This window comes from Colossoma macropomum, unplaced genomic scaffold (genome assembly GCF_904425465.1).
Source record: "Colossoma macropomum unplaced genomic scaffold, Colossoma_macropomum, whole genome shotgun sequence".
NCBI classification, from domain to species: domain Eukaryota; kingdom Metazoa; phylum Chordata; class Actinopteri; order Characiformes; family Serrasalmidae; genus Colossoma; species Colossoma macropomum.
Window position 1 is genome coordinate 22518818 of NW_023494805.1, and position 26133 is coordinate 22544950.

At 38.8% G+C, this 26133-nt stretch overlaps 1 protein-coding gene across 1 annotated transcript in view; it reads right to left on the reverse strand.

The window, feature by feature from the left end:
* Nucleotides 1-1474: 1474 nt before the first annotated feature.
* The window catches only part of chd3 (chromodomain helicase DNA binding protein 3), a 48025-nt gene continuing 23366 nt past the window's right edge, over nt 1475-26133 (reverse strand). Inside the window, 16 exon segments of the mRNA XM_036596567.1 lie at nt 1475-5615; nt 9631-9757; nt 10812-10975; nt 13656-13851; nt 16242-16374; nt 16821-16929; nt 18423-18551; nt 18818-18958; nt 19071-19326; nt 19529-19677; nt 21183-21348; nt 21859-22003; nt 22200-22333; nt 23236-23321; nt 23778-23864; nt 25825-26002. Of these exon segments, the coding sequence (XP_036452460.1) occupies nt 5410-5615; nt 9631-9757; nt 10812-10975; nt 13656-13851; nt 16242-16374; nt 16821-16929; nt 18423-18551; nt 18818-18958; nt 19071-19326; nt 19529-19677; nt 21183-21348; nt 21859-22003; nt 22200-22333; nt 23236-23321; nt 23778-23864; nt 25825-26002 (2406 nt within the window). The 3' untranslated portion in view covers nt 1475-5409.

Consider the following 26133-nt stretch of genomic DNA (forward strand, 5'->3'; position numbering starts at 1 on the left):
TGAGGGATCGGAGAGAAAGGCTTGGATTTGTGAGAATGTGTGCAAACGTGTGTGTGTGTGTGAGTAAGGATGGCCTTAGTCGTCGATGCAGATCACTTCTCCGGTGCGTTGTTCTCTCCTTCCCATCAGAAGCTCTGCCTCTCTCTCTTTCTTAACCGACATGGGAGGCCCGTTCAGCACTGCAGGGAACACAAACACAAACACAGATCAGATTCAGCAGCTTTTATTCTACAGTTAGATAAGAAAGCTTTAACTCTTTATGGCCACACAAAACACGACTATTTCTGCTGTTTAATCTGCTCTTCTCCGTTAAAAACGTGACTTCTCAGGGCAGTTCTTGCACTTATTCGATGTAATGAATATGAACAAAGTAAGCAATTAGCTGATTTTTTTTGTTATGCAAACTACATTTTTGAACAAGCAAACACATTAATAGGAATATAAGGAACATCAGTTGCATTTTATTGTTACTTTAAAACAATAATAAGCACTTACCTGAAAAAAGTCACAACACATTTAGCAATAAAGGAAGCCTTGCATCTTTTAAGCAGTGATAGAAAACAGAAGCACACAGAAATCTCCGATTCTATGCACTATTTTTTCTATATCCAATGTGGACATGCACATGCTGCACTTCCTCCAGTGGCAAATGTAAACAAATCTAAAGGCCCATTATCATTTTTTCTGAATGGATGCCAGCGAGAAGTTCAGTCTGATAAGGTTAAACCTTTGAAGTTACAGTCCTTGTCCGTGATAACAAAAGCATGGTTTTAATTCAATGTTATTTTTCACTCCTGTCTTATTTAAATAAGCATGGCAATTCTGTTAGAAGTGTAGCTTCTAAACTATCCATCAACACCACATTTGTGTTTGTAAGTACAAGAGGAGATCTTTGTTTTAAATGTGATGAAACGTTATTCATGTGATGAAAAGAGTGCAGTTACATCCATTGCATTTTTACCACATTTTTGTCATTACATTTGAAATATTTTTGACATTAAAGTAAAATAAAGGAATGTAATGGGAATTTATATGTAATTCAATGTGTAATAGTATGACATAATACAAGTAAGAGCTTGACTTCTAAGGACTAAGATTCACAAGGTTTTCATTGTGCTTACTCAACCTTCCTACTTACTCTAAGCCCTTGTTTTTTTTCCCTCACTCACTTTTTATTCACCTCTTTTTTCATTAGCTTGCTTTTCCTTTTTCTGTTTTCTCCCCCTCTCCTTCAGTCCCTTTTCTTTCTTGCGCTTCATTCACTTTTTCTTCCCTTTGCCTTTGTTTCTTCTGTTTTCTTTCTCTTCCTTTTGCATTTTTCTTGCTTTTAGCTGTCCCTCCTTTTTCCTGTTCTTCTTTTATTATTCCAGCCTGATTCACTTTTCTTTTTCCTTTACCTAGCACTTGCCTGTCTGACCAGAAAATATAACCGATTGTTAATTATTAGATGTTCTATCACAAACAAAACACAGTGCAGTGGTGGTCATATTTTAATGTGAAGTTTTCTGTACATTCAGGATATGACATTTCATGAAAATAATATAAAAATCATATAGTGTCTAAGGGTAGTAGAGGGTCAGTGGATTGCTTATACAGAGCATGCCCCCCATTACACAATAAACTACTACACAAAGTGTGTCTATCGTCCTTGTGGCTCCTGAATCAATGTCATACTGCAACCTGTCAGCACATGCCCACTGTTCTTAGAGTTATATCTTAGAGGACAGAAAAAAAACTAGAAAGTTTCATATTTGAACAAGAACCTACAGTGAACATTAAGCGGCTATGACTGGTGGTTGGCTACTGGTGGGTGTCTATTCTATTCTATTCCATTCTATTCTATTCTCTAAAGAGATCATAACATTCAATACCTTTGGTTTGTAAAAATGACTCACAGAAAGTCCCTTAACAGTTCAAATCAATCTACATTCAAACTAGTCATGGTAAAATAGGACAGTAATAAATGGATACTTATCGCTGCTGATCTAATATAGGAAAGACCTTATTTATCAAAAGATTTCATGCAGAAAATTTTATCATTAAGCAATTCGAGAGACACCATCAATGACTGGATTACATACAAAACCTAAAAACTGCAGACTACCTTACTTTGTGCTGCATGTGTTAAATGCTTAAGCAAATCAGACCCAAAAGGTGCAAACACTTTTTTCTGATTTATCTTTTTCATTCAAGCTGTCTATATATGCTGTAACTCACAATTTTAACACATCCTAAATATACTTCATGGGTTTTGCGTTCCTATAAACATAAGGGCTAGGGAGCTTGGCTTTGAGTGACAGCAGTATCTGCTGACCTTTGATTAACTATTGGTATCATACTGCATATTTCTTACACTGTGCATTACAAAATTTGAGTAACTAAAGAGCACCATAAGGCAAACACATTCAATTAAACAAAGAAGTTCAAATTAAGTATTGCCTTGATAATTTGAAGTGTGACCATGTTTAAAGTATTTGAATGTTGTAACTTGTGCAAAGTGCTTTAAAACTGACGTCTTTATCCACAAAGTAAAAACAAAAAAGAGAAAAGAAAGGGAAAGCTTATCAACTTCATATCTTATTCAGACCATTTCATAAACACAGATAAATGACAGAAACCCCCCCTGCCTACTCTTCTTTAATGGGCAATGAGGCAAGGAGAGGACTGGAACAGACAAGTTCCCTATAACAATAAGGAAGACGACAACTAAAACCCCATCTTGTGACTTCTTGGATCCTTTAAAGTGATGTTCTACACACAAGCCAAAGAAAATAACTCATATCACATAGTCAGATCTGAAGCCTTCTGCTCTCTTTCTCTCTGTCTGTCTATCTCTCTCACTCACCTTCTCAGCAAACTTGATCCAGAGGAATCAAATACTTTAATTCACTGCCTCACTGCACAGGTTTGCTCCTGCATAACTGCCTTCACTCACTCTCTCTCGCTCAGTAACCTAGAAAAACATTCAGTTGGCAGAAGGCCTCCCTGACCCCAGCCTGTCTAAACAACCACTTGGCTTGTACAATTAATCACTCACCTAGAGGCAATGAGAACCAACCCACACATAGAGCATCAGTGTCAAATCTTTAGTTCACAGTGTGCTTGAGTGCACACACAAACACACACCTACACGCACACAAATAGCCTCCAATCTCCATTTATGCGTAACTCAGAGCCACAATTGTACAGCATGTACCAATGAAAGTAGGCAAGGACTTATGACAGTGTACACACACAAATACTTAAAAATAAAGTATATCTGTGCCTTTGGGAGCACCAAGAACACTTCCATCACAGTTCTGCACTGTATAAGGGTCCCGCTGGGGAGCTGATCTGGCTCCAGCTCTGCAAAGGAATTTAGCATTGCCCATTTGGACTGACCTGGCATTAGCTTGTTCTGACTCCAAATTAGGGACGCACCAATGTGTAATTTCTGGGCCAATAATGTCAACCGATAATTCACACTTTATTGAATCTGATACCGATATCAATAATCAAGCATATACCAAGCAATAATCGTCATATTCACAATGCAATCCATATATAAAGTGAGCATAACACAGGTTAAAACTCTGTTTTTTTTTCCACAAATCTTACGTAGTCATAGCTGCATAGCTTACATGACAGCTAAATCAGACATGCATGTGCAACTATAAACTCTGACATCATTTTATGTAAACTTTTACATTATTTAGCAGAAGTTCTTGTCCAGAACTGTTCCCAATGGTCGGTCACTATAAAGTTAGGAATCTTGCTCAATGACACCATAGTAAAGCAATGGCATTCCTGCTAGGAATCAAACCACCATTCTTCCATGTGTGGGGTGATGGTGTCCTCCATTATGCTGTTTCACGGAATTGTACTCATCATTTCAGCTGTAAAGATTGGAACTGCCTACTGTGCCTACACATTAATCAGTACATGCACAAATCAAAAACAGTGCGCTAAATTATCGGTTAAAATTATTGGTTAAAACTGCAATTCCAATATCGGACTAATAATTCTAATTACATTTATGGGCAAATGATACCTGCTGATACCCCTACTCCAAATATAGCTGAACGAAACGGCACCAGTACCAGGTTCTGCAGCACAAAATCAATCTCAGGATTGAGATCCTGGGCAACAATAAAATCTGAGCAAGCCAGTTTAAGGTGAGCACTCACAGCTGGGTATATTCTAGAAAGAGAGGAGCAATTTACACTTGCTTTCCCAGTGTCAGATTTCCTGTATTAACCTGAGGCTAACTGTGTTTAGCCAACACACCTTTTAATATCTCCACCACTCTTGTTCTGCTCATTCTCAAGCTCAGTCAGCTCAAATTATATACTGTGTCATACAGTCTTAAATGTTCAGATTAGTTTTTGCATCCACAAGATGCAGAAAAAACAGTCCAAAATGTTGCCTCTTGCCACTGTCCAGGTTTCAGCAGAGTGCATTTTTTTATGTGAAGAACCCATAATGATATGCAGTGATAAAACATTGGAATTCCACTATGTAATGTATAAGTGCAAAAAAATCCATGACTGTCCATCTCAAGCATCAATTAGTGATTCCCAAAGCCTCTGATTGGGATGGGAAATGTTGAGGAAACAAAACAAACTCGCAATCTGTCCTTGAAATTCCTTCATTTTGACACTGTGAAAGGTTGCAGTACTCCCTCTGTGTGTGAGCGAAGAGCGGGGGGGCAAAGGGTTCAGAGAGAGAGAGAGAGAAAGAGAGAGAGAAACAGAAAGAGAGAGAGAGTGAGAGAAAGGGGGAGAGACATTTCCACAGGAATTAGGGAGTAAAGGTCCTGGGTACTTAGACATGTGCACTCATTTCTCTTGCCAAGTGAAAGATGAATCCACTGGGGCTTCTCTCGGAGCGAGAGATGAAAGAAAGAGGGGGGCAGAGGGAGTGAGAGAGAGAGGGGCGCTTTTTGCAGGCCGTCTCTCTGGCACAGTCCACACAGCTCTCGTTTTTCACTGGAGTGGTCGGGCGATTTCCTCTTATGTCACTCTCGCTCACCTCCCTTTATTCACTCGCTCATCTCATTTGCTCTTTCTGTCTGTCTGTCCACCTCAACGCCTGTTCATATTACTCCTGACGTCTTCATCATCCTTGCTTTGGCGGTGAGGGAGGTCGTGTGTACTTTAAGTGGCTCTCTGCTCCAACCCCTCTTTCTTTCTGCCTTTTTCAATCTACTGAAATGCTTTCTGACAGCCCCTCTTCTGCACCCCTCTCTCCACTTCTCCCTCTCCATTTATCAGTTATATAGCCCCCCACCAAACTTAGAGCTGACTTTCTATTACTGCTTCCCCTCCTCATATTTTCTCTTTCTCTCTTGATCCCCCCTACTTTTTTTCGCCTGTCAAGTTTCCCTCACCCAGCCCTCTCTCTATGCATTTCTCCATGGCTCGTGGTCAGTCAGGGTTTTTTGGGCCGGCCGTTGCGCGGCAAGTTCTCCACTGTGTTGCTGAGGCGGTATTTGACGATGATGCTGTGCACGGTGGATTTTGGCATGCGCAGCTCTTGTCCGATTGACCCTTCCGACTTGCCATCCTTCCACAGGTCCACCACGCGCTGGCGCTGCAGGACGTCGTGTTCCTTGGTCTTCAGGCAGGGCAGGGCTTCTGTGGGGGCAGAAAGGTGGCAAACTGTAGACACTGGAGGGGCAGCGAGCGGGCTAGCAGCAGCAGCAAGATCAGATCAGAACGAGTGGAACAGTATTAGTCCTCAAAATATTCACAGACAAATCATCAGCAGACTCAAGGCAAGAGGGAGGCGCGAGGCCAGTCAAAAAAAAAAATAAAAAAGAAAGAAAGAAAGAAAAAATGGGTGGTTGAAAAGTACACGAGTGATGGGATCCTCATATCCACAAAATTCTCATCCCCAATTGTCCAATTATCATCTCAGTCCATGGAAATAGCAATCCCCAGTGCTCTACTAGATGTCCTTAGGCTGTAATAATAATGCCACAATTAACTTTTATAAAGAACTATGCAGAGATGGGAGTATTTTTTTCAAAGAAGAAAAAATGTCTTTTAGTAGAAATGCTGACATGTTGCTTTTAAAAAGAAAACAAAAGGTTATAGGCCATTTAACTTCAAAGACAAACACTTCTAAAATCATTTGCTCTGTACAGTTCCTGACTCCCAAAGACGTCTGAGTTTAAGCGTCAGTGACTAAAGGTATGAAAAACAAAAATCATTTGTTCTTCTATATCCTCAACCACTTTGAGAAAAAATGACTAAGGAAAAACAGGGCCTAAACTTTCCAAACATGGCTTAGGTTAAAGAGTTCGCTCTGTTCATTCTGTTCCTTTTCATCTCTCTCCATCTGTCTCTCACTCTCTCCATCTCTCCTCTTATCTCTCTCTCCAACTCGCTCTATCACCCCATCTCTCTCCCTTTTTTCCCTCCTCCGTCTCTCATTTCTTTTGTCTTATTTGTTTAGTCTGGTGTGCTGTTTTCAGTCTCCCTCCTTAGCTAAGTTTATATAGGGGTCGCCACAGTCGTCTCAATCGGGGACCAAAACGCTCAGACTGGCCTCATGTGTGATGTATTTTTAGCCCAGTTAGAGGTCAGTGCGTGCGGCCTCAGCACAGAGCTCCATCTGCCTTTGTGTGCTCACCGTTAAGAAAACCAGCACATTTTCTCCCGTGTTGCTTTTTCTTTTTTTCACTCTGCTCTCTTAAAAATATCCCTGGCCCGAGGAGAAAAAATGTTCCCTCGACTGAGCGATTCCTGGCACGGCTAGGGCAGTGGATCAGCGTAATGACATTTTCAGAAAAAGCTCCGTTGCACCAAAAAACGGGGCTACTATGTCTCCCACAGACGGCTTGGCTGAATGACGGGTATAGAAATACTCAATCAACAGTGCACAGGAACACTTGAGCTCCTTTAGGGTGAAAGCGTACCCCGGTCACGTTTTAGAACAAACAAAAATACACGCACATACTCGGTCATGATTGTTTTGTATGTACCCTGCACTTGTTTATGCTGTTGCAAAATTAATTTTGAAGCAATAAACACAGTTTACTGGCAGAGCTAAAGTAGACTTTTTTTTGAACCAGAGGAAAATGGAGAATTATTTATTCAAAGTTCCTAAGAGGCCTTTTCAAGTTTAAATGCAATTGCTTCAGTAAAAACTGTAACAAGATTCACATTTTGCAGAATAATGCACAACTGAAGTATCTGGATCATGTCACCAGGTTTTATAACAACTGGCAGAATTATGTGCTTTTATTTACAGAATTCTCGTCCTTTTACATGCAGCTAATTCCAAGACTTTCCATGCCCTTTCGAGATCCACTCTAGTTTTACACATGCAATCCAAGCTATTTTATGGAACAGATAGGGAAAGGAGTTTCTGCGTATGCACATGCTGCTCCCAGCCTATAGGACTAATGTTCCATTTTAAACCTACTTGCTGCTAGAAACTGTAACTGTGATTTTGGTCTTCCAAGTTGATTCAACAGCAAAACCATTAACTAATGTCAATATTTCTGTTGCATAATTTTAAGTGAGATAAAATTAACACAGAAATATTAGTTATTCAAAGTCCATCTAACTTTGTCACAAAGGGTTGATAGTTTTGCAAATATACAGAAAAACAAGACTTGCAAGCTTGCATAAAAAGTACATAAATATACTTCTTTTTTCACATAGACCTTGACTGAAATGCTTATGTTAAGATGAACATTTTACTGTGTTTTTTTGTAACTATTTGCGCACCCTGTTGGTCACTCCAGATACTTATTTTGATGACCGCTATACTCTGCAATGTTTTGAAACACAACGCCTTCCTAGGAGGCTAGATAATATGCTTTTAAACTTCTCAATATTTCTGTTTTCATTCTGCCAATGTATCAGTTGTACAAGTGCATTTATAACTACGGATGGTAAAAAAACACTTTTCTTTCTCGATATTGATACTAAAACTTGAGATATTCCAAATATAGATAGATCTTTGTCAGATGGCCATCTAAACGTACCATGCTCAAACAGCTCAGTCAAACACTCTACAATCATACGGTGAAAGAATATGCATGCAACAACATGACTGAAATAAACAACAAATATATGTTTATATTATACATATCACCATCAGTGATATCATAAATGTGAATAATTTGACTAGAATAAAGGAACTGTATTGTTATTCAAGTATAATGCTTTGTTAGATCCTCACTGTTCTTATGTTAATGTTAGGCTGCATATGGCAAGGAATGGTTCTATTTAGAACCGAGTTCTGTATAGAACCATTTCATGCTTTAATGGTTCTTTGCATGGTGAAATGCTTCTTCAGATGGATACTTCTGATGGACAACAACAGAAGAACACTTTTTGGTGCTATATAGAACCATGTCCAAAACCCTTCCCTTTACTAAGAAACCCCTGAAGAACTATCTTTTTTACGAGTGTATGCAAGCAATTCTTAAATATTTCAGCCTAGAATCAGACTGAATTCTCTGGTATCAGATCCACATACATATATATATGAAATGAAGCCCATTTGTATGTAGTGTTTTGTTTTCCTGTCTTGTACTTACTGTCATGTGTATTTATTGTTCTGTGTATTTGGGTGGTGTATTTATTGTATATTCTGCACTTGTTACACACTGTCGTGTGTCGTCACTCTATGTAGTCCTGTGTAATGTGCTGCTGTTGTGTTGCACCATGAAGCCTAATAATGCCATTTTGTTCCAGTGTATATAGAGGAATGACAATAAAGACCACTTGATTTGAAATGTTAGTATTTTCATATCAACAACACTGCACACTGCATATAGCCAGTAGAGCCTGTCAGAGGTCACGTCAGTATAAGGTAAGGGTATTTCAGCAAATTAGCTAAGTAGTGAACTACCACCTCAGTAAAATGATCCACGGATATGCACTTCCCACAACATAAAAACAAAACGAACAAATCATGATGAAAATAACTAAAAATCATCACAGACAGCATATCCTTGCAATTTTGTGCATTGAGTTCAATAATACTCATTTTCCTTCTTGAATTTCCTTAACAAGATAATAATTTCTGCTTTTTTAAGCTTCTATGTTGTTCAAAATTAATGTGTCAGTATTCACAGGTTATTTTGTACTTCTGCGTGTACTGAACGGTTTCTAACCAAAAAATCCACCTGTGGGAAGCCACAAATTTTCGAAACACTCCACAGTCCTTAAGGCACAACCACAGCAAAATACTTGAATCAATAATATTCCTTCAAGTGTGTCAAATGTTTCTCAGCTTTCATTGAACAAATCCACATGCTCCAACCTGCATGCCTTCACACTCAAACATCATTTCTAACATCTAGTAACCAGCCAAAGTACGAAGAAGGAAATTACATTACACATGCAAAGCTCTTTCCCAAAGCTTTCATGATTAAAGTTTACTAATGGTTTCATTACTGACGAAATTTTAGGGTTACAATATGTCTTTGAAAAAGAACAGGAGACTGTAATTCATTTCTGTAGGATTATGGACAAGCCAGAGTTGTAGCTCTAAATTTTAACTGTAAGCCTTCATGCTCTTCGCTGAACTCTAGCCCTGGCCAATTCAACTAAACAAGTGAAACCATTGGAGAATCTTTCATCATGGTTTTGGAGAAGCCCTTTGTATGAACGGAACAGCAGCACTCACCTGATATGAATGACCCCGGGGGCATCTGGCTATAGTTCGCCCCAGCCAGAGTCATGCCCCCCGGGGGCGCTGGTGTGAATGGGGGGCCGTAGTTCTGTGGGGTGGCATAAGGTCCTGGAGGGATAGGCTGGGGAGGAGAAAGACCACATCTTAGTAGGCTCTACACTCTGTCTTGTTCACTGAGCGTTGGGATGTGTAGGTCCTGACTGACGTTAAACATTTTCTGAAAAGTTTGTTACTTAAATAATTTATAATATCGCTCAATATTATTTAAGACGGTAAAAAAGTACTTTTTCAACCATTTTTGAATGTTACTATGTTACCGTCATGTTAAATGTCAGGGTTTGATGCATTTTACATGTTTTTATTACAACCCCATTTCCAAAAAAGAAATGTAAAATAAAGTAATGTAAAATGTAATAAAAACAAAATGCAATGATGTGCAAATCATTCAAACCCTACATTTAACTGAAAATAGTACAAAGACAACATATCAAATGTTGAAACTGATGTTATTGTTTTTTGAAAAATATATGCCCATTTTGAAATAGCAAAGAACTTTTGTTTTTCATCATCTACGGTACATAATAACTTTAAAAGATTCAGAGAATCTGGAGAAATCTCTTTATGCAAGGGACAAGGCCGAAAACCAGTATTTGCTGGCTATGGGCCGTCAGGCGGCACTGCATTAAAAACAGACGATTCTGTAGTGGAAATCACTGCATGGACTCAGAAACACTTCTGAAAAACCACTTCATCCACAAATGCAAGTTAAACTCTAAAATGCAAATAAGAAACTATATACAAACAGGATCCAGAAATGGTGCCACCTTCTCTGGGACCAAGCTCATTTAAAATGGACTGAGGAGAAGTGGAAAAGTGTCCTGTGGTCTGACGAATCAAAATGATTCAAAATTGAAATTCTTTTTGGAAATCATGGACACCTTGTCCTCCGGGCTAATGACCACTCAGCTTGTTATCAGTTCACAGTTCAAAAGCCAGTATTCATGATGGTATAGGGGTGCATTAGTGCCCATGGCATGGGTGACGTGCACACAGATACATTTGTGGGACCTCTGTATCGGCTGATATTATGGCCAACGGATAACTTGGTCAGGCCCTAGGTTTCTATAGTGTGGGTGTTGTGGAAGTTTGTATGCTATGTCTGTTTGTGCATTCACCGGTGGTGTGTGAGTCTCATTGCCCTTGTTGGCCAGTCTGCTGAGGATACTCCTCTCAGACATCTGCAGACGTGCTGCAATGGGTGGGACTCTGGAGAGGGTGGCCGGAAGCCGCATCACGTCCGCCTTCATATCGCTAAGCAGCTCCTCTAGTTGGTTAAGAACTGTAGTTAAATCATGACAATGGTCAAAACAAACATACTGAAAGGCATTCATGAAATATGAAATACTGTAATTCCATTAGTCAATAGAAAAAGTAAGAAACATTGGTTCGCCAGAGCATGCCTTCACTCAAAATGGAACTTTCTATTGCTGATTTTTTGCTAAAAATGGGCTCACCAGATGTACATCTGCATCTGTATACGTTCATCAAAAGTAAATGCAATCATTGTTTAAATTGTCATTTTCCAATGTCTCATAGAAATAAACTGCCTGTTTTTGTTAATGTGCTTTAAGAGTGACATACAGATGTGAGCTTTGTTCTGATTTGCTGCCTAGTATTGTGTCTCATTCAAAAAGCAGCCCTTAATGAAACACTTCTTATAACTTCAATGTTAATGGGCGGGGTGGGTGGGGCTAAATTGCTTTGGTCCTAACATCAGGAAATCGCAAGTTCGATCTCTGGTGATGCCATAGCCATTCATGTCCCAAAGTCCAAGACAGTGTCATTGGCCTCGCTCTCTCTGGGGGGGGTAGGATGGCTTTTCCTCTCCCCCATCACACAACTGATACAACAGAATAGGCAGTTAGCGTTCTTTTCTAAGTGTGTTGATCAGTACAAGGTGCTAGCCTTCACCTTCCCAACTTGGCATGGTTATGTGACGGGGGAGACCTAGCTAGTGGGTGCAATTAGCCTTGACGTAAGTGGGGGAGAAAAAAAGAACATTTTGGGGGAGTGAGTGGTATATCTTGAAAGCTTAACCAATGTTGTCATACTATATTAGGGATGCATCAATACTGATACTGGTATCGGGTATTTGGCTGATACCATCCTCATTTACTTGTACTCATAAAAATCCACCAATATGAACATTCTGATACCCGCTGATGACGTAAGCTGAGTGTAGCTGTTGCACTAATGAACAAACGATTCAAGCTGGCAGTGAAGGAGGCTCTGCTCACACAGAGAAGTGTTACTGACTTCGTAAAGGTGAGACACAAAGTTACCAGTTTAAAGTGTTCAGTTTAAAGTGTTCTGTTTAAACAGCTCAGTACTCAGAGCGCAGCGTGTTATTTTGAATTAAATAAAATTATTTGAAACTGTCTGCAGACAGAGTTGTGTGTAGAGGCTTTGTCTTACGTAGCATGGACGGAGCGTTTTTCGTACAGCCTGAGTATTAAGTCGTAGGCTTTGTCTGTACATGATGGTCTATTTAAATGTACACTGTGAGTCACCCAAGAACAAGATTTCCAAAATCACACAGTGTATGCCTTTTTTTATTGGACATTCAGCTACAGCTCAACCAGCCAAACAAAATACTTTAGACGTAAAACTCCACAAGTGAGGTCTTCAGACGCATTAGCCTCAGATGTGATTCCTGCTGTCGCTGTGCTGCAGAGACTGTTGCTGAGACAGATCAGAGTCCAAAACTATGAATCATAATTTACTTACAGCTGCACAAAAGTACTTTTCTGCCCACTCTTCTCCACTGCAGCTCTACTTAATCCAAGGTAACTAATGTAGCATAGCTAGCTAATGCTTGTCATTTTATATAAGCTAGAGTTAAATGATTTAACAAAGTACGCTGCACTAATTTACACTAACAACTACTTAATGCTAAGTAGGTTAGTCAGTATGGTATTGGACACGATATTGGTGAGTACTAAAAAATTTGTACTCATACTCGGTCTGAAATAAATAGTATTTATGCATCTTTACACTATAATAAACTATTTCATCTCAAAGTGCCCTTTAAGTAAACAATTTTCTATCAAGGAAAGTAAAAAAGAGTGCGAAATCAGAATTAGCTTGTTAACTAGTATTAGTTCATTAATTCACTATGGAAGGGTTCCTTCAATCACGGACAGAATTCAGTAAAATATTATTTCAAACCATCCATAGTTGGTAATAAACTGCTATTTTTAAAGCAGTGATACCCTAACCTGGCCCTGGAATAGACCTGCCCGACATGTTGGATTGATTTACCTGCTTTAACACATCTGATCAAGCTAACACGCAAGGCAGGGGTGGTCCCGGAACCAGGTGGGGAACCATTATTTTAAGGCATTTGTTTGGACTAAAACATCAAACACATCTTGATTACTAGTTTACTTGCCCATTTCTGTACTGTATCATAAAGGATCATATGCTTCATTGGGTGGAATATTTCCTGTGAACAGTATTGGCTTAACTTTGAACACTACCAACTCTCGCATGCTAGCTAAAATTGATAATTTTGATTACCAACCAGTCATTAAAAAGAACTGCAAAGAAACATTATGCATGATGAGCCAAATGATATCAGAGCCAAAAGTCTGTTTGTCTTTGCAGATTAACACAGCAAACAGAATTCTGGTTCCCAGAGAGTGCATTTTTAGCTGTAAATGCCTTTTGCGGTTGTGAGTGTTCCCATATCTTGGAGATATTGTGAAATATGGAGTTCTTCCAGAAGCAGCATTTCTTTTTTGGTGCATATGCTCAGCAAAGAGAGTGTTTTATGATGTCGCCTTCTTCACATACACATTGTAGGATCATTTGTGCAGTCCACATTTTATGAGGATCTGTGCAAATTCTCTGATCTTCAAATCATGAAAATCTGGATAGGGTTTAACGCATATACAGATGTTAAACAGACATATGTATAAAATGCACAGATGTCAAACACATGAATGTGGTCTTCTCACCCTTGTGCAGGACAGCATTAGCAGGTTTGTTGCCTGCAAGCGACTCTTTGCTGAGGTGCTGGTGTGACTCTGCCAGACACTCCACCTCAGCGAAGCGAGCATTCAGGGCCATGGCAGGGTGAGTGGGGTCCTGCGTCATATTAAGGTACGCTGCCCTGCGCAACTGCTCCTCAATCACCAATGCCTGTTCTAACAGCTTAAAGAGCCAGACAGGTGAGAGAGAGAGTGAGAGAGAGCATGAGAGAGAGAGGAGCAGAGGGGCAAAGAAAGATCATAGTGAGTAAAAGCACAGAGTAAATGACAATCACATGTTCCATTCATAATAGAGGGTCAGGTGTTGGAGAGAAGGAGAAAAGTAAAAAAGCTAAGAGTGTATGAGAAATGATGTATGTGAGAGAGAAAAAGAGAGAGAGAAAGACAATGGAAACTGAAGGTAAAAGGAGAGAAAAGAGAAAAGATTAGAGACTTACAGGGTAGATTTACAGGGTAAACAAACAAAAAAAGAGGAAAAGAACAATCTGTACACAGAGAGGAGAAAATAAATGCAATATTTCCAGATGAAACCGACTGAGAAGATTAGAGGTGGAACAATATCCCCATAAATGATATTTACAAGGAAATCAAGTCAGTGTAATGAAATTATAGTTCTGCCAAATGTGGAAAACGCATTTCAAATTGCATGAGAGAAAATAAGAGAGATATAAAGAGAGAGCAAAAGAGAGAGAGAGAGAGAGAGAGAGAGAGAGAGAGAAAATGTGGCATGGAAGAAAAAAGGAATGAGGATGTAGAAATTGGGATATGAAACATGTGACAGAGCAAAACACCGGAAAAAGAAAAAGAGAGGATGTTGTTTGCACAAGAGCTTGAGTCAGCATGATGTGAGTGCCTCTCATCACATGTTAACATGAGGAGGAGTAAAAGCCTCAAATTAGTCACTGATATTCAAAAAAATCTATTAATATAGCATACTGTGTCTAAGATTGGGGTAGTTTTATAGTATGACTTCAAGTAATACAAGGTCCTCATAGGGACCTCACAGAGTCCTCACAGGAACCATGTATTGCTAATAAATCGAACTGTAACCACAAGAAGCCCTCACATTTTATTACTGACAGTATATTACTGACAATTGTTTTAATATGAACTTGCAAATTTGTTGGTAAATAAATCAACAATGCACTGGTGATTCAAACAGGGGTTGGCAATGCCTCAGGGCAAAATTTCATATTTTGCATTGCTTTCCCTAAACCAAACACCAGATCAACTAAATTTTTTCCACATTCACAAACATCCATTACTTAATTAATAACAAAATAACAATTTTTTACTCTGCCATGTAAGGCAGTTTGGAGGGTTGGACACAGAACTAACCGCATCAAATCAAAAGATTATGTTAGAATTCATCAACTGTAACATTAACATTACTTAAACAATAAAACACGAGAGGGAGTGTGTTATTCACAATAACATGCAACCTCGAGTGTTCTATAGCTTTTATACAACAGTTAAATAAATAAAGTAAGAAATAAATAAATTGGGCCATGAACGTGGCATTTAATATGTTTTAATGTTAGCAATTCCTTCTGCCAAATTATAGTTCCTTAACAAGCAGCTTGTTGCTACGTCAGAATAACAAACTCCGCTCGCTTTTGAAGTATGGACTGAGCCATAAAACTGTCGCAATATCAAGTTTAGCTCAGCGTTGTCATTTTTTGCCAGATCAATATTAATGTTGTTTTGTTCCTGACCAGAGTCTGACCAAATCGGTTGTAGGTCAAATGTAATCGTAAAAGTATCCATTTTCTGTTTGTGTGCAAAGTAAAAAGTAAAAACGTTCAAATGGCTTGAGCATCTCCCACAGCAATCAAAGTTGTTGCTTAGCAACGGCGTCTCAGCTGAGTGATATAGTGTTTGTGAAATAACAGCACGGTTTGAACACTTCTCAACCAATCAGCTTGCGTGGCCGGAACCAACTGTTGTATAATGTGTGATAGCCAATGTGACGTAAGTGAGAAGTTCCGTCTAAACTGAAAATTTCTTTGTAGCCAATCGCAGTGTCAGGATTATTAGGATGCCAGTGGCAGTGCACACAATAAAAAGAATCAGATAAAGATGGTGACTACAAACAAAAACAAATTAGTTCAGAGCCGAGTGGAAGAACTTTATGACTTCATGTGGCTGGATTCTGAGAAGGATGTGATGTCCTGTGGAGCATACTGTCCATTTCCATGACAGGAAGACACCACAACTTCATTCATTACCAGAGTAGCTACTTTAGAAAGTACAATATTTCAAAGCACAGCTAGAGCTTTCAACATGAGTGCTGTTATTACACTATGATCTTCAGAGATCCCAATAACAAACCAGCAGTGCCCAATGATCAAAGCCTGACAAATACACGTGGGTCAGTGGAATAAAAAAATGACCAGGAGAGTAAAAAGCAACACCTGACTGTTTCTTGATACTGAAGTGTGCTTGATAATTGTAAATACAAAAAATTTGATAAACCTTTTTAGATAATTCTGGCCACAAGATTCACTGGCTTGGTGGCCCGAATGGCTAGTGCAAATTTTTATTTCCATCTACCTTAAACCTCCTGGCCAGGAACTTGTTCTTCATCTCCAAGAAGTTGCCCTTGTTTGCTTGTGACTTAAATGGCTCGTTCACAATGGCAAACTGGGGGTCATTCTGAATGTCCTGCCATCGGGCATAACCATGACTGCAAGAGGTCAGAGGTTAAGGTTCAAACTGGACAATCAAAAGTTTAAACTAAAGCCAAACCATTCAACTTGTTTATTAAGAGAAGACGTCTATGTAACAGAATGGGTACATTAGCAATCACAATTATTTCTAGAAATAAGACAAAATATAATATTCTGAAATATAACCTTTTATTTTGGTGTTTGCTGATGTGGAGTTGTTCCAGACTAAAAAACTGGGAAGATAGTGAAGCAATTTGTTTTTGAATCACTTGGATGGGGGTGGATATTGCCTTCATTAGTCACTTAATTGCTTCCCTCATATCAGGCAATGACGTACATCAATGTGTCTCATATCATTCTCAGTCATGCGCCCACATAAAGGTCACATAGAGTCATGTGTACATATTCTCACACATAAGAACAGACTGTTTCCATGGCAACAGCCACCCATTACCAAGGATACTGTACAATGCCTGCAAGAAGCCAGAAGTCATGCCGTCTGTGCCAGATCTCATTCATCTTGCCAGAGGAGATTGCTGCACGTTCTTCATTCTGCCACAGGGTATGTAACTCTGCAGAGAGGAAAACAGATATGTAGTGCTAGGCTAACATTGAGGAAATGTATTCATGTGTCTCAATCACATGATCTTTTCATGCAGTGACCATATTAATGACCGTCTTCTACTGTCTCAATAGGAAAGCGATGGTGGCAGATTAAAAGAGAGCAAATATCAGTCGTGAAAAAAACATTATGTTTAAAAAATTTTTTTTTGATTCAAATGTAGTTCACAGTAGTTTCTGATTTAAAGTGGTTAACAATACAGTGGATAATACTCTGCCCCATAAACAGGAGTGAGGGATTTTCTTCCCCTTTCAGACATGGGCTATCCAACTACTACTGATACAAGTATAAGTACTTTTGGATGACCCCTCACATTACACTCACCTACTATTTAAATCTAGATAAGCATGTCTGCTAAAAACATGTAAATGTAATGTTTGGCCTCATATGTGTATATTTATACATAGTCCACTCCTGTGCTCTGGTGGTAGCTTCTAGTGCATGCTATTGTGGCAGTGAATGGTACAGATGTAAAGAAGAAAAACAGCTAAACAGAACAGAGAATTGCTTTATCTATAAATAAAATACAAAGAGTGGAGTTACCTTAGTTTTAACATTGAAAGTGTTGCACTGGCCTTGGGAACACATAACCTTACAGCAACAAACTATTTCTTTTCTTTTCTTTTATTTCTTTTTTTTTACACATTTGCCCATGCTAATTCTGTCAAGATATGCGCAGCTTCACTCCAAGCTGTACTAACACTGAAGCAGCGTTTGTGTAAAATACTTTGTGCTAGAGATGAAAGTCCCTCATGCTTTGCCCAGATTTTCCATCCCGGTATCAATCCCAACCAATACACACGGGTCTGAGAAAGGGGTGAGAAAATCACCTCAGAACTGTACATCTCTGAAACTGTTTACACATTACAGAATGATCCACACTTAACCACTTCTGCTCATCCACAACAAAATGTCCAACCTGTCTAATGTGGCAATGCCCTAACAGATAACACAAACAGATAAACAGCAGACATTTGATACTAACAACGTTGCCACCATTTATCAACAATCTACTTATATGCTATAAACCAGGGGTGCCCAATCCTTGTCCTGGGGGTCTACCAACCTGTAGAATTCATATTCAACACACTTAGCTCTAATATTCAGATGCTGCTAAAGGTTCTCATTATCTGGATCAGCTGTGTTAGATTAGGGTTGGAGCTAAACTATAAAGGGTAGTAGATCTCCAGGACCAAGTTTGGGAACAACTACTGTAAAATCATGGTCATCAACAATGTCCCTGGAGATCTATCACCCAGCAGAGTTAAGTCTTACCCTGAACTCGTCATACCCGATCTATCAAATTACAGTCGTCATGATTAGCTAGATCATTGTGTAACATCTGGAGCTGGAGGAGAAACCTGCAAGAAAGCAGATCTCCAGAAGGAGCTTTGGTGATCACTGCTATAAACCGTGCTATTCCAAAAAAGAAGATTACTTTACCTGTGAATCCACCATCTGCAATGTTGAACATAAACCGTGGACGCTCGGTTGGTTTGCCATTGCCCTTGGCTGTGTCCTCTTTCTGCACCTTGACCTCTTTTCCGGCATCTTTTTCTCCTTTCACCTCCTCTGTGAGCACAGAAAGCAATATAATTGAAAAGATTATAACAGAGGTGTTATACCTCTAAATGGCCAAAAAAAAATCGCCAGAGTTTTACATTTGGTACTTGCAAAGTTTAACTACACACTTCTATAACCTAAGAATAACCCAGCCAGTTCGTGCTGTAGTCCAATAAGCCTCAGTATGTAATGGAATGTAATGTCTGGAATTTTAGAGAAGATGTTAAATGGTAGTGCGAAATAAGTGCAAAAAGAGAGATCTCTTCACAATTCACCTTTCTTAACATCTGACACTTGGCCTTCGGCCTTCTCTTTCTTTTCTGTTGTTTCCGTGGGAACAGGCGTCTCCTCGCTCTTTTCTTTCTCTTCTGCAGCCTTCTCACCCGTTCCTCCTTTCTCACTCCTCTCTGCTTTCTCTGTCAGTGTAAAAACAGACAAGTGGATTGGGACAACAACTTACTTTGATTTCCACTCAGATCTGTTAACTGAATCCTGAGGTGCAGCTGCACTGGAAAGGAAAAAAACTACCTTGATTCTCGTCTTTAACTGTTGGGAGGTCTGAAGCTGTTTCTTCTTTCACTTTTTCAGTAACAGCCTCTTTCTTAGAGCTCTCCTCCTCTCCACCCTTTTCTTTCTCGCACCTTTCTTTTGGTGAGGGTGGAGTGTTGTCAGGAGCTTCTTTTGATTTGGAGTCGCCTGAAGCTGCTGCTGTGGACGTTTCAGATGGCTCAGGCTTTTCACCTGCTAGAGGGTCTTTTTCCCCCTCCTTTATAGCTGTAACAAGCTACAGTGTGAGAGACGAAAAAAGAACATCTTCTAATATCAACATTCTGCCGAAAAGGCACTGACAAACAAACACATGCACGCACTCCTCCTGCCCTGCCTGACCACTTGCTTGCTTACTGACTCACTCACCAACACACCCATCCACACCCACATCCACAGACATCTGCATCTCCAACCACACATCCAGCCCACACACTTACCTCTTTAGATTCTGCACTCTCTGTGCTCTCTCCTTCTTTTCCCTCTTTCCCCTTCTCCTTCTCTTTCTCTGCCTCAGTTTGGCTGTCTCCCTCCTCTTTCTCCCCCTCCTTTGCACTCTTTTCTGGTTTGTCAGGTGGAGAGGGTGTGGCTAAAAAATGACAGGACAAATCTTGTCAGGCGTGCACAAATATGTGAGCACGGGTGTACACACATTACAACTACATATGTCCTGTGTGCTTATGCATGTGTGTTTGGGGTGAGCGATATGGAAGAAAAAACATCATGGCAATACAATTATATGCAAAAATTTGGCTACACTGTCTAAATTCCAATCGGTATGCATTTCATATTTATATACAAGCACTTCTTGATTAGTCTGCAATCTACATTGATCAGTAAATACACCCTTTTCCAGCATCTCACATTCACTTTAGGTTTAAGCCACACCTATTTCGGGCCATAGTTTAAAAGAAGGTATCGAAAAAAGTATTGTTTAGGAATCAGTATTGAAGATTTTTAAACAATACTCTATCCAGTAGTGCCACTATGAATACAATAATTTTTATTTAGTATTTCACATACTGAACTGCACTAAATCCAATTAAAGAGAGCTAAATATGCTCTCTTTTTGATGAAACATGCAGCTGATCAGTATTCTTTGAGTATGTTCAAAAAGCATACTCTGGCTTATTATAACATAATTTATCATGATATGATAGTGCCATATTGCCTACTTCTAATGTATGTGCATATGTGGTTTGAATGCAGAACTTAGAAGTCCAAATCCTACATTTTTCTTGAAAAATGTATGGGTTTGTGTAATTATATTTACATGACCATTTTCCATTTTCTTTATCCCTTAAAATTCCAACAGGCTGTTGTTGTTTCTGTGGCTTTAGGGCCAATATATGTAAATGAAAATAACTAATAAAACAAAAAAAACAGTAGTTCAGGCTTAAACACTCCTTAGAACTTCAATGTGAATGGGCAGGCCTACATCGTTGAAGCTTGAATAAATGGATAGATGTAAATGAGTCATCACAAACACAACAAATTTAAAACAGGCTGTTTTTGCAGCTAAACCTCCATATATGGACCATATGGATAGGGTGTGAATGGTACATTTTCAAACTTGAAGATTTTTTTATGTACTGCATCAAACAGCACAAAAAACTGCAAAAAGCAGAGAAAATTATTTTTACCATGATACAAGCCCTTTCAGACTCCTAAACTATAATTGCTGAGCAAATGTGTGCCCCTATAAACTTCATCCTAAAATGCAACCATTCATCACCAGCAAGAACATTTTGGACCAACAGAAGTCTCTGTGTCTGAACTGTGCGGGCAATGGCAAGCTCACAGATTAGAGCTGCTGACTACAGTTCCATTCTACCCTCTTGTGGACAAAAGATGGAATGTTTTCAATGTCAAAATAGTGGCCTAATGTTTATATAACAATAACGTTGGTATGTATTATGTATGATAAGTTCAGGATAATGCCTGCGTGGAGAAAGAATCATGTGTTTGTCTGTAGATACATGTTTGTTTGGAATATTGCTCAAGTATTTGTGTGTATGTATGTCTATGTGCTGTGATATGTGTGCAGATGTGTGTCTGAATGTTATTTATGTGTTCATGTGTATGTGCATGCACCTGGCTTGGAGGTGCAGGGCGTATTGTTGCAGCTTTGCTCAGGTGTTGGTGTAGCTGTTTTGATGGCAGGTGAAGAAGCTCGTGAGGATTTCTTGGAGTCCACAGTGACTTCAGGCTTCAGCTCAGGAATACTCCACTTCCCATTTATGTGCTCAAACTCCTGAACCTGCACACATGAGCACAGCAAAGACTCTCTTACATGAGCCCCCGAGTTTATCTTTTCTGTAAATTTGTTTGGGTAGTTTTCTCTTTTTTTCCGTATTTCAATTCTGACAAATAATACCTCCTCATAAATCAATACAAATCTTTTTACAGATAATCCTTCAGATTTCTCTCATATCACAGATTCACAAAAAAAAGATTTAATCCATTCATAAACACTTCTTTCATTATCTTTAAATTGTAAAAGTTGTGAAAGGTGTGAAAATGTACCTCTTTTTATCTGTTCTAACACTAAAAACATCCAAAAGCCAAGCCAACCAATATTTTAATACGCTTCATTGTATTTTAATCAAATCAAACAATTAATTGAAATTTTATTCAAAATGTAAATTCTCATATTCATATTCTCAGATGCAGATAACGTGTTTTACAGCAATTAAGTGAATTCTCCTGATAGATAAATGGGAATGGAATTGAGTTTAATGCCACTATTCGCAAAAAAAATGAGGCAGACCTTTTTCTTCACCAGGCTCATGACTCCAATGCGGGTCAATACAGGCTGCCTGCACAGCCCTTCCCTCGGCACACCATCCGCAAATGTCTCTGAACCATCAGCTACCGGCTCACACAAGTGCCTCATAAACAGAGACACATATGCTCTGCATATAGCGAGAGGCGGGCAGAAAAAGAGAGAGGAATAGTAAAGAAAAAAAACAGGAGCAGAAAGAAAGCAATAGAGAGGGAGTAAAAGATGCAGAGATTAAACATACATAGAAGTTATTCAACTGTACTCTTTATTTTTCTTTTTGTTTTTCATTCAGTCTGCTCTTTGTTCTGCTCGTCTGTCTTTCTTACTTGAACTCTTTTTCGGTTTTGCCCCGAAGGTCTCGTACCAGCCACTGACAGGAGAAGGCATCCTGAGCAGGCATACCCCATCTCATCACCGCATTCAGGAAGGCCTTCCTCTGACGAGTGTTAAAGCCCAACACCTACAACCCACACAAACACACACATACATTATATGCCCCAAAAGTATTCATACAGTATTTAAAATGAGTGAATTCAGTAACTTTAAGGTACATTCATTGCTGACACAGGCATTCAGTTGTGCACACACAGCTTGTAAAATCTCCAAAGAAAATAAAACAGGATCCTCTGGAGCAGCTGCATATAAGCCTAAGGCTACCATGCCCAGTGATCAGCTAGGGGGGTATGAAGCCTCCAGCATTTTGTTGTGGATTAATGAAACTGATTTCTCTGGAGTCATAGAGCAACATTCATTACCTTTAGGAAAAGTTGGAGTGGTATTTGTGATCCAGATCATTCAACATTAGTACCTAGCTTCACTAATGCTCTTGAGGCTGAATGCAATCAATTCTTCCAACATCTAGTGTAAAGCCATTCCAGAAAAGTAAAGCGTGTTACTTCAGCAAATGGGGACAAACACTGGATGAGTAGGTATCTACAAAATTCTGGACATACAGTGTATGTGTGGATGCACAAACTGAAAGGTTCTGAAGTTAAGGACTTTTTCCCAAAATACAAGGGAATGTTTTTTGGCAACAATGTGGTTTCAATTCACTGGGCACAATAAATTATAACAGATGAGAATTTACTGTGGTGAAAGGTTTATCACAGTTCAAACGTAGGGTAAAAGAATGTAAAAGAACTGGCCAGTCAAGGACTCACTACAGATCTGTCAGCTGGCTGTGTTTTGAAGAGCATGAAGCCAGGGGTGTTGTGTATACTGGCTCAAGTGATCACACATTCAAAAAGGCCAATAAATCAAAACAATCATTTAGTAAAAGACATATGTTGATTGTTCTGGGTATAATTATACACAGGCCCTAAAGAAATGGGTCGAGAGCCTGAGAGAGTGGACTTATTTTACCTCGAGGTTGCCCCCAACTCTGGCCAACAGAGGGGGCAGTGGCTTATCCTTTTCATTTCTGATCTGTCTGCGAGACTGCCTTCGACCTGCAAGAGGTAGAAATTGCCAGTGAAGGTCTGTTCAAAATGACGCTGCTTTACATGTTTATTTTTAATATCAGTAGGACATACTCCAAGGACGTATCGCTTTCAGTATCTTGCGCCTTTTGCACTGCAAACATTGCCTATTCGTTTCAATTTGAGTGAGTTCATGGACATTCACCCAAAATAATGTCATGATATGACAAGATTTTGATCATGAAACTCATTGGATCACTTCCTGACGACCATGAGAAACATGTATTAAGCTCTGCTTGCCGACCAACAATAACAGATTACTACTACTATTTTTTGCAAAATGCTCAGAACAGAATTTGTTTTAATGATGATATCGGTCACTGTACATACACTGAATTGACAATCACATTGTGGACTTCAAAATCAATGCATCAATCATGACCAGTGTATTTTTACAATTCTGGTGGACATGTAAGCTTTCCTCACCTTCAGGCCTCTCGTCGAAATCCTCATCCTCCTCCTCAGAGCCCACAGAGTATTCAGACTGGTTGTCTGAGATATCAGCATGCCACTCTGAAACAAAAAAGCAAGGTCAGCTTAAAATAATAAAATTAACGGTAAAGTAATGAAATTATGTGTTTGTTACCATGGATTTCTAGCATAAGAGGACAACCTAGTTAAAAAATATTTCTTTGAAATATACCCTTAAGAAATATTATCCACTATCCACTATGGTTGCCAAGATTCAGAATGTACTTGACAGCACTTATAATAATAATGATGATAACCCTAAATATGAATAATATTGTGCCAAAATATATTAAGTGAGAATTAAATGAAAAAAATTAGGCATATTTCCATTGAGTTATTTTCTTATTGTACCAGAAACTGAAGACCTCCATGACCTTTCTGTCGGCCGTGATATTGCATTTGTGTGAAAAGTACTGAGGACAAGCATGGGGTGTAAAAAAGTACGAAATGTCATTAAGACACAGGTCGACGATCCTGTCATACATTCAGCACAAACACATTTTTTAATATTCTTCCTTTTTAGGAAAATACACAGAGAGGCTGTCTTTCATTACTGGTGAAGCTTGTTAGACACGGATGTAGCGATGGATTGAGATACTAAAAGAAAGGCAGAAAAAAATGACTACATTACTAATACATTATATTAATACATATTAACACATTATATTAATACATTCCATGCACCAGTATTAGCAGAAAAAGCTTGAGTTTTAAAACTGACAGCTAGAAGTGGAAGATATGGCAAACATATAACACTGAGATATTTCAAGACATTTTTACGATACATGATATGTGTCATAGCGTTTCGCTTTTCTGAGATTTATTAGGTTGGAAAACGCAAAAAAGAACCAGTCATCCCTCACTTAAAAAATACAACCAAAAACTATGAATACACTGATTTTTATTTAACATTTCTTATACTGAGCTGCACTAAATTCAATTAAACTCAGCTAATGGTGCTCTTTTGTAATTAAACATGCAGCTCGTAACTGTTCTTGAAGTACTGACAATATTCACAATATACTTACTTATAAATACTGTGATGTAATTTATCACAATAACAATAAATACTGTCACACTGTCCACTCCTACCTACACCACTGTACACTAACTGGAGATTAGTAAAATCAGGTGTCTCAGACTACCAGTCCATGGGCTACATCTGGCTAGACAGCCTCATACAGCAATGTAATACATATATAAAATCAACTTAGCAGCTAATGTTGTTAAAAGCAAATATGCAGTGCCGCATGCAATAGGAGCCATTCAAACAAAAACCTGATGCAGCATGAACTCTACACATTGAGCAGACAAGGTTGTAACTTAGCAAAGACATTATTCTTATTATTCAGACTGGTAGTTAAATATGCCTTTGTGGATTTATTTATGTCATGCAGTAGAAACTGCATAATTAAGAAGTAAACAGAATTATTAAACTGATCAGAATGCAGATTTAACTGTTTATTTGCCAACACTTCACTCGCAACAACTTTACTGCTGACATATATTTCTACTGCTAAATATAACTCTTATTTTGTATGAACACAAAAACATTTATTAAATAATCTACATTTTTACTACTGTCACTACAAATGCTGATACTAATTGTACTTATTATATTCATTTTATGAATAGTAGCAGCAGTAGTTTTTGTGGTATGTAGTCACAGAAGAATACAAATTAATAATAATTTAAAAAATTATAGTTTAAAAAAGAAATATTTAAAAACTACATGAACAAAATCTGTTCTAGATGGTTAAGGAGACGACGCCAATCGATTAATAATTTTCACTGCTGAAATTAAAGATTGTGAGTTAAGGAATCATCTTGAAACAAAAGGAGACGGCAACCAAAAAAGGTTAGACATCCTCTCTCTAGGAAATACTCATAAGAATTATTGATAATTATCAATATTGAATGACCTGGCAAAGTTTATGGCCACATTAGCCAGCCCTACATATAACTATATATCATTGTGCTTTTATAGTGTGCAGTAAGGTACCTTGGTCCTCCTGGGCTGCGTCGTTATAGTTGACCTGTTTGCGGACTCTTTTGCCCTTGCCTAGGTTGCGGGCCAGGTCCTCCTGCTGCTGTTCATAATGATGCCTCAACAGCTTCTCCCAGTAATCTGGGTCAACGTTCTCCTCCTGCTTAATGATCTCTCTCTCAATCTCCTCAATCTGCAAACATACACAAGCATAAAAGTATATGAAACCCAGGAGCATATGAAACCAACACTGGAACAGTAACTGGAAGCATCAATATTTTTCATTCTTACTTATTTTTCCCTCTTATCTTTCCCTGTCTTACT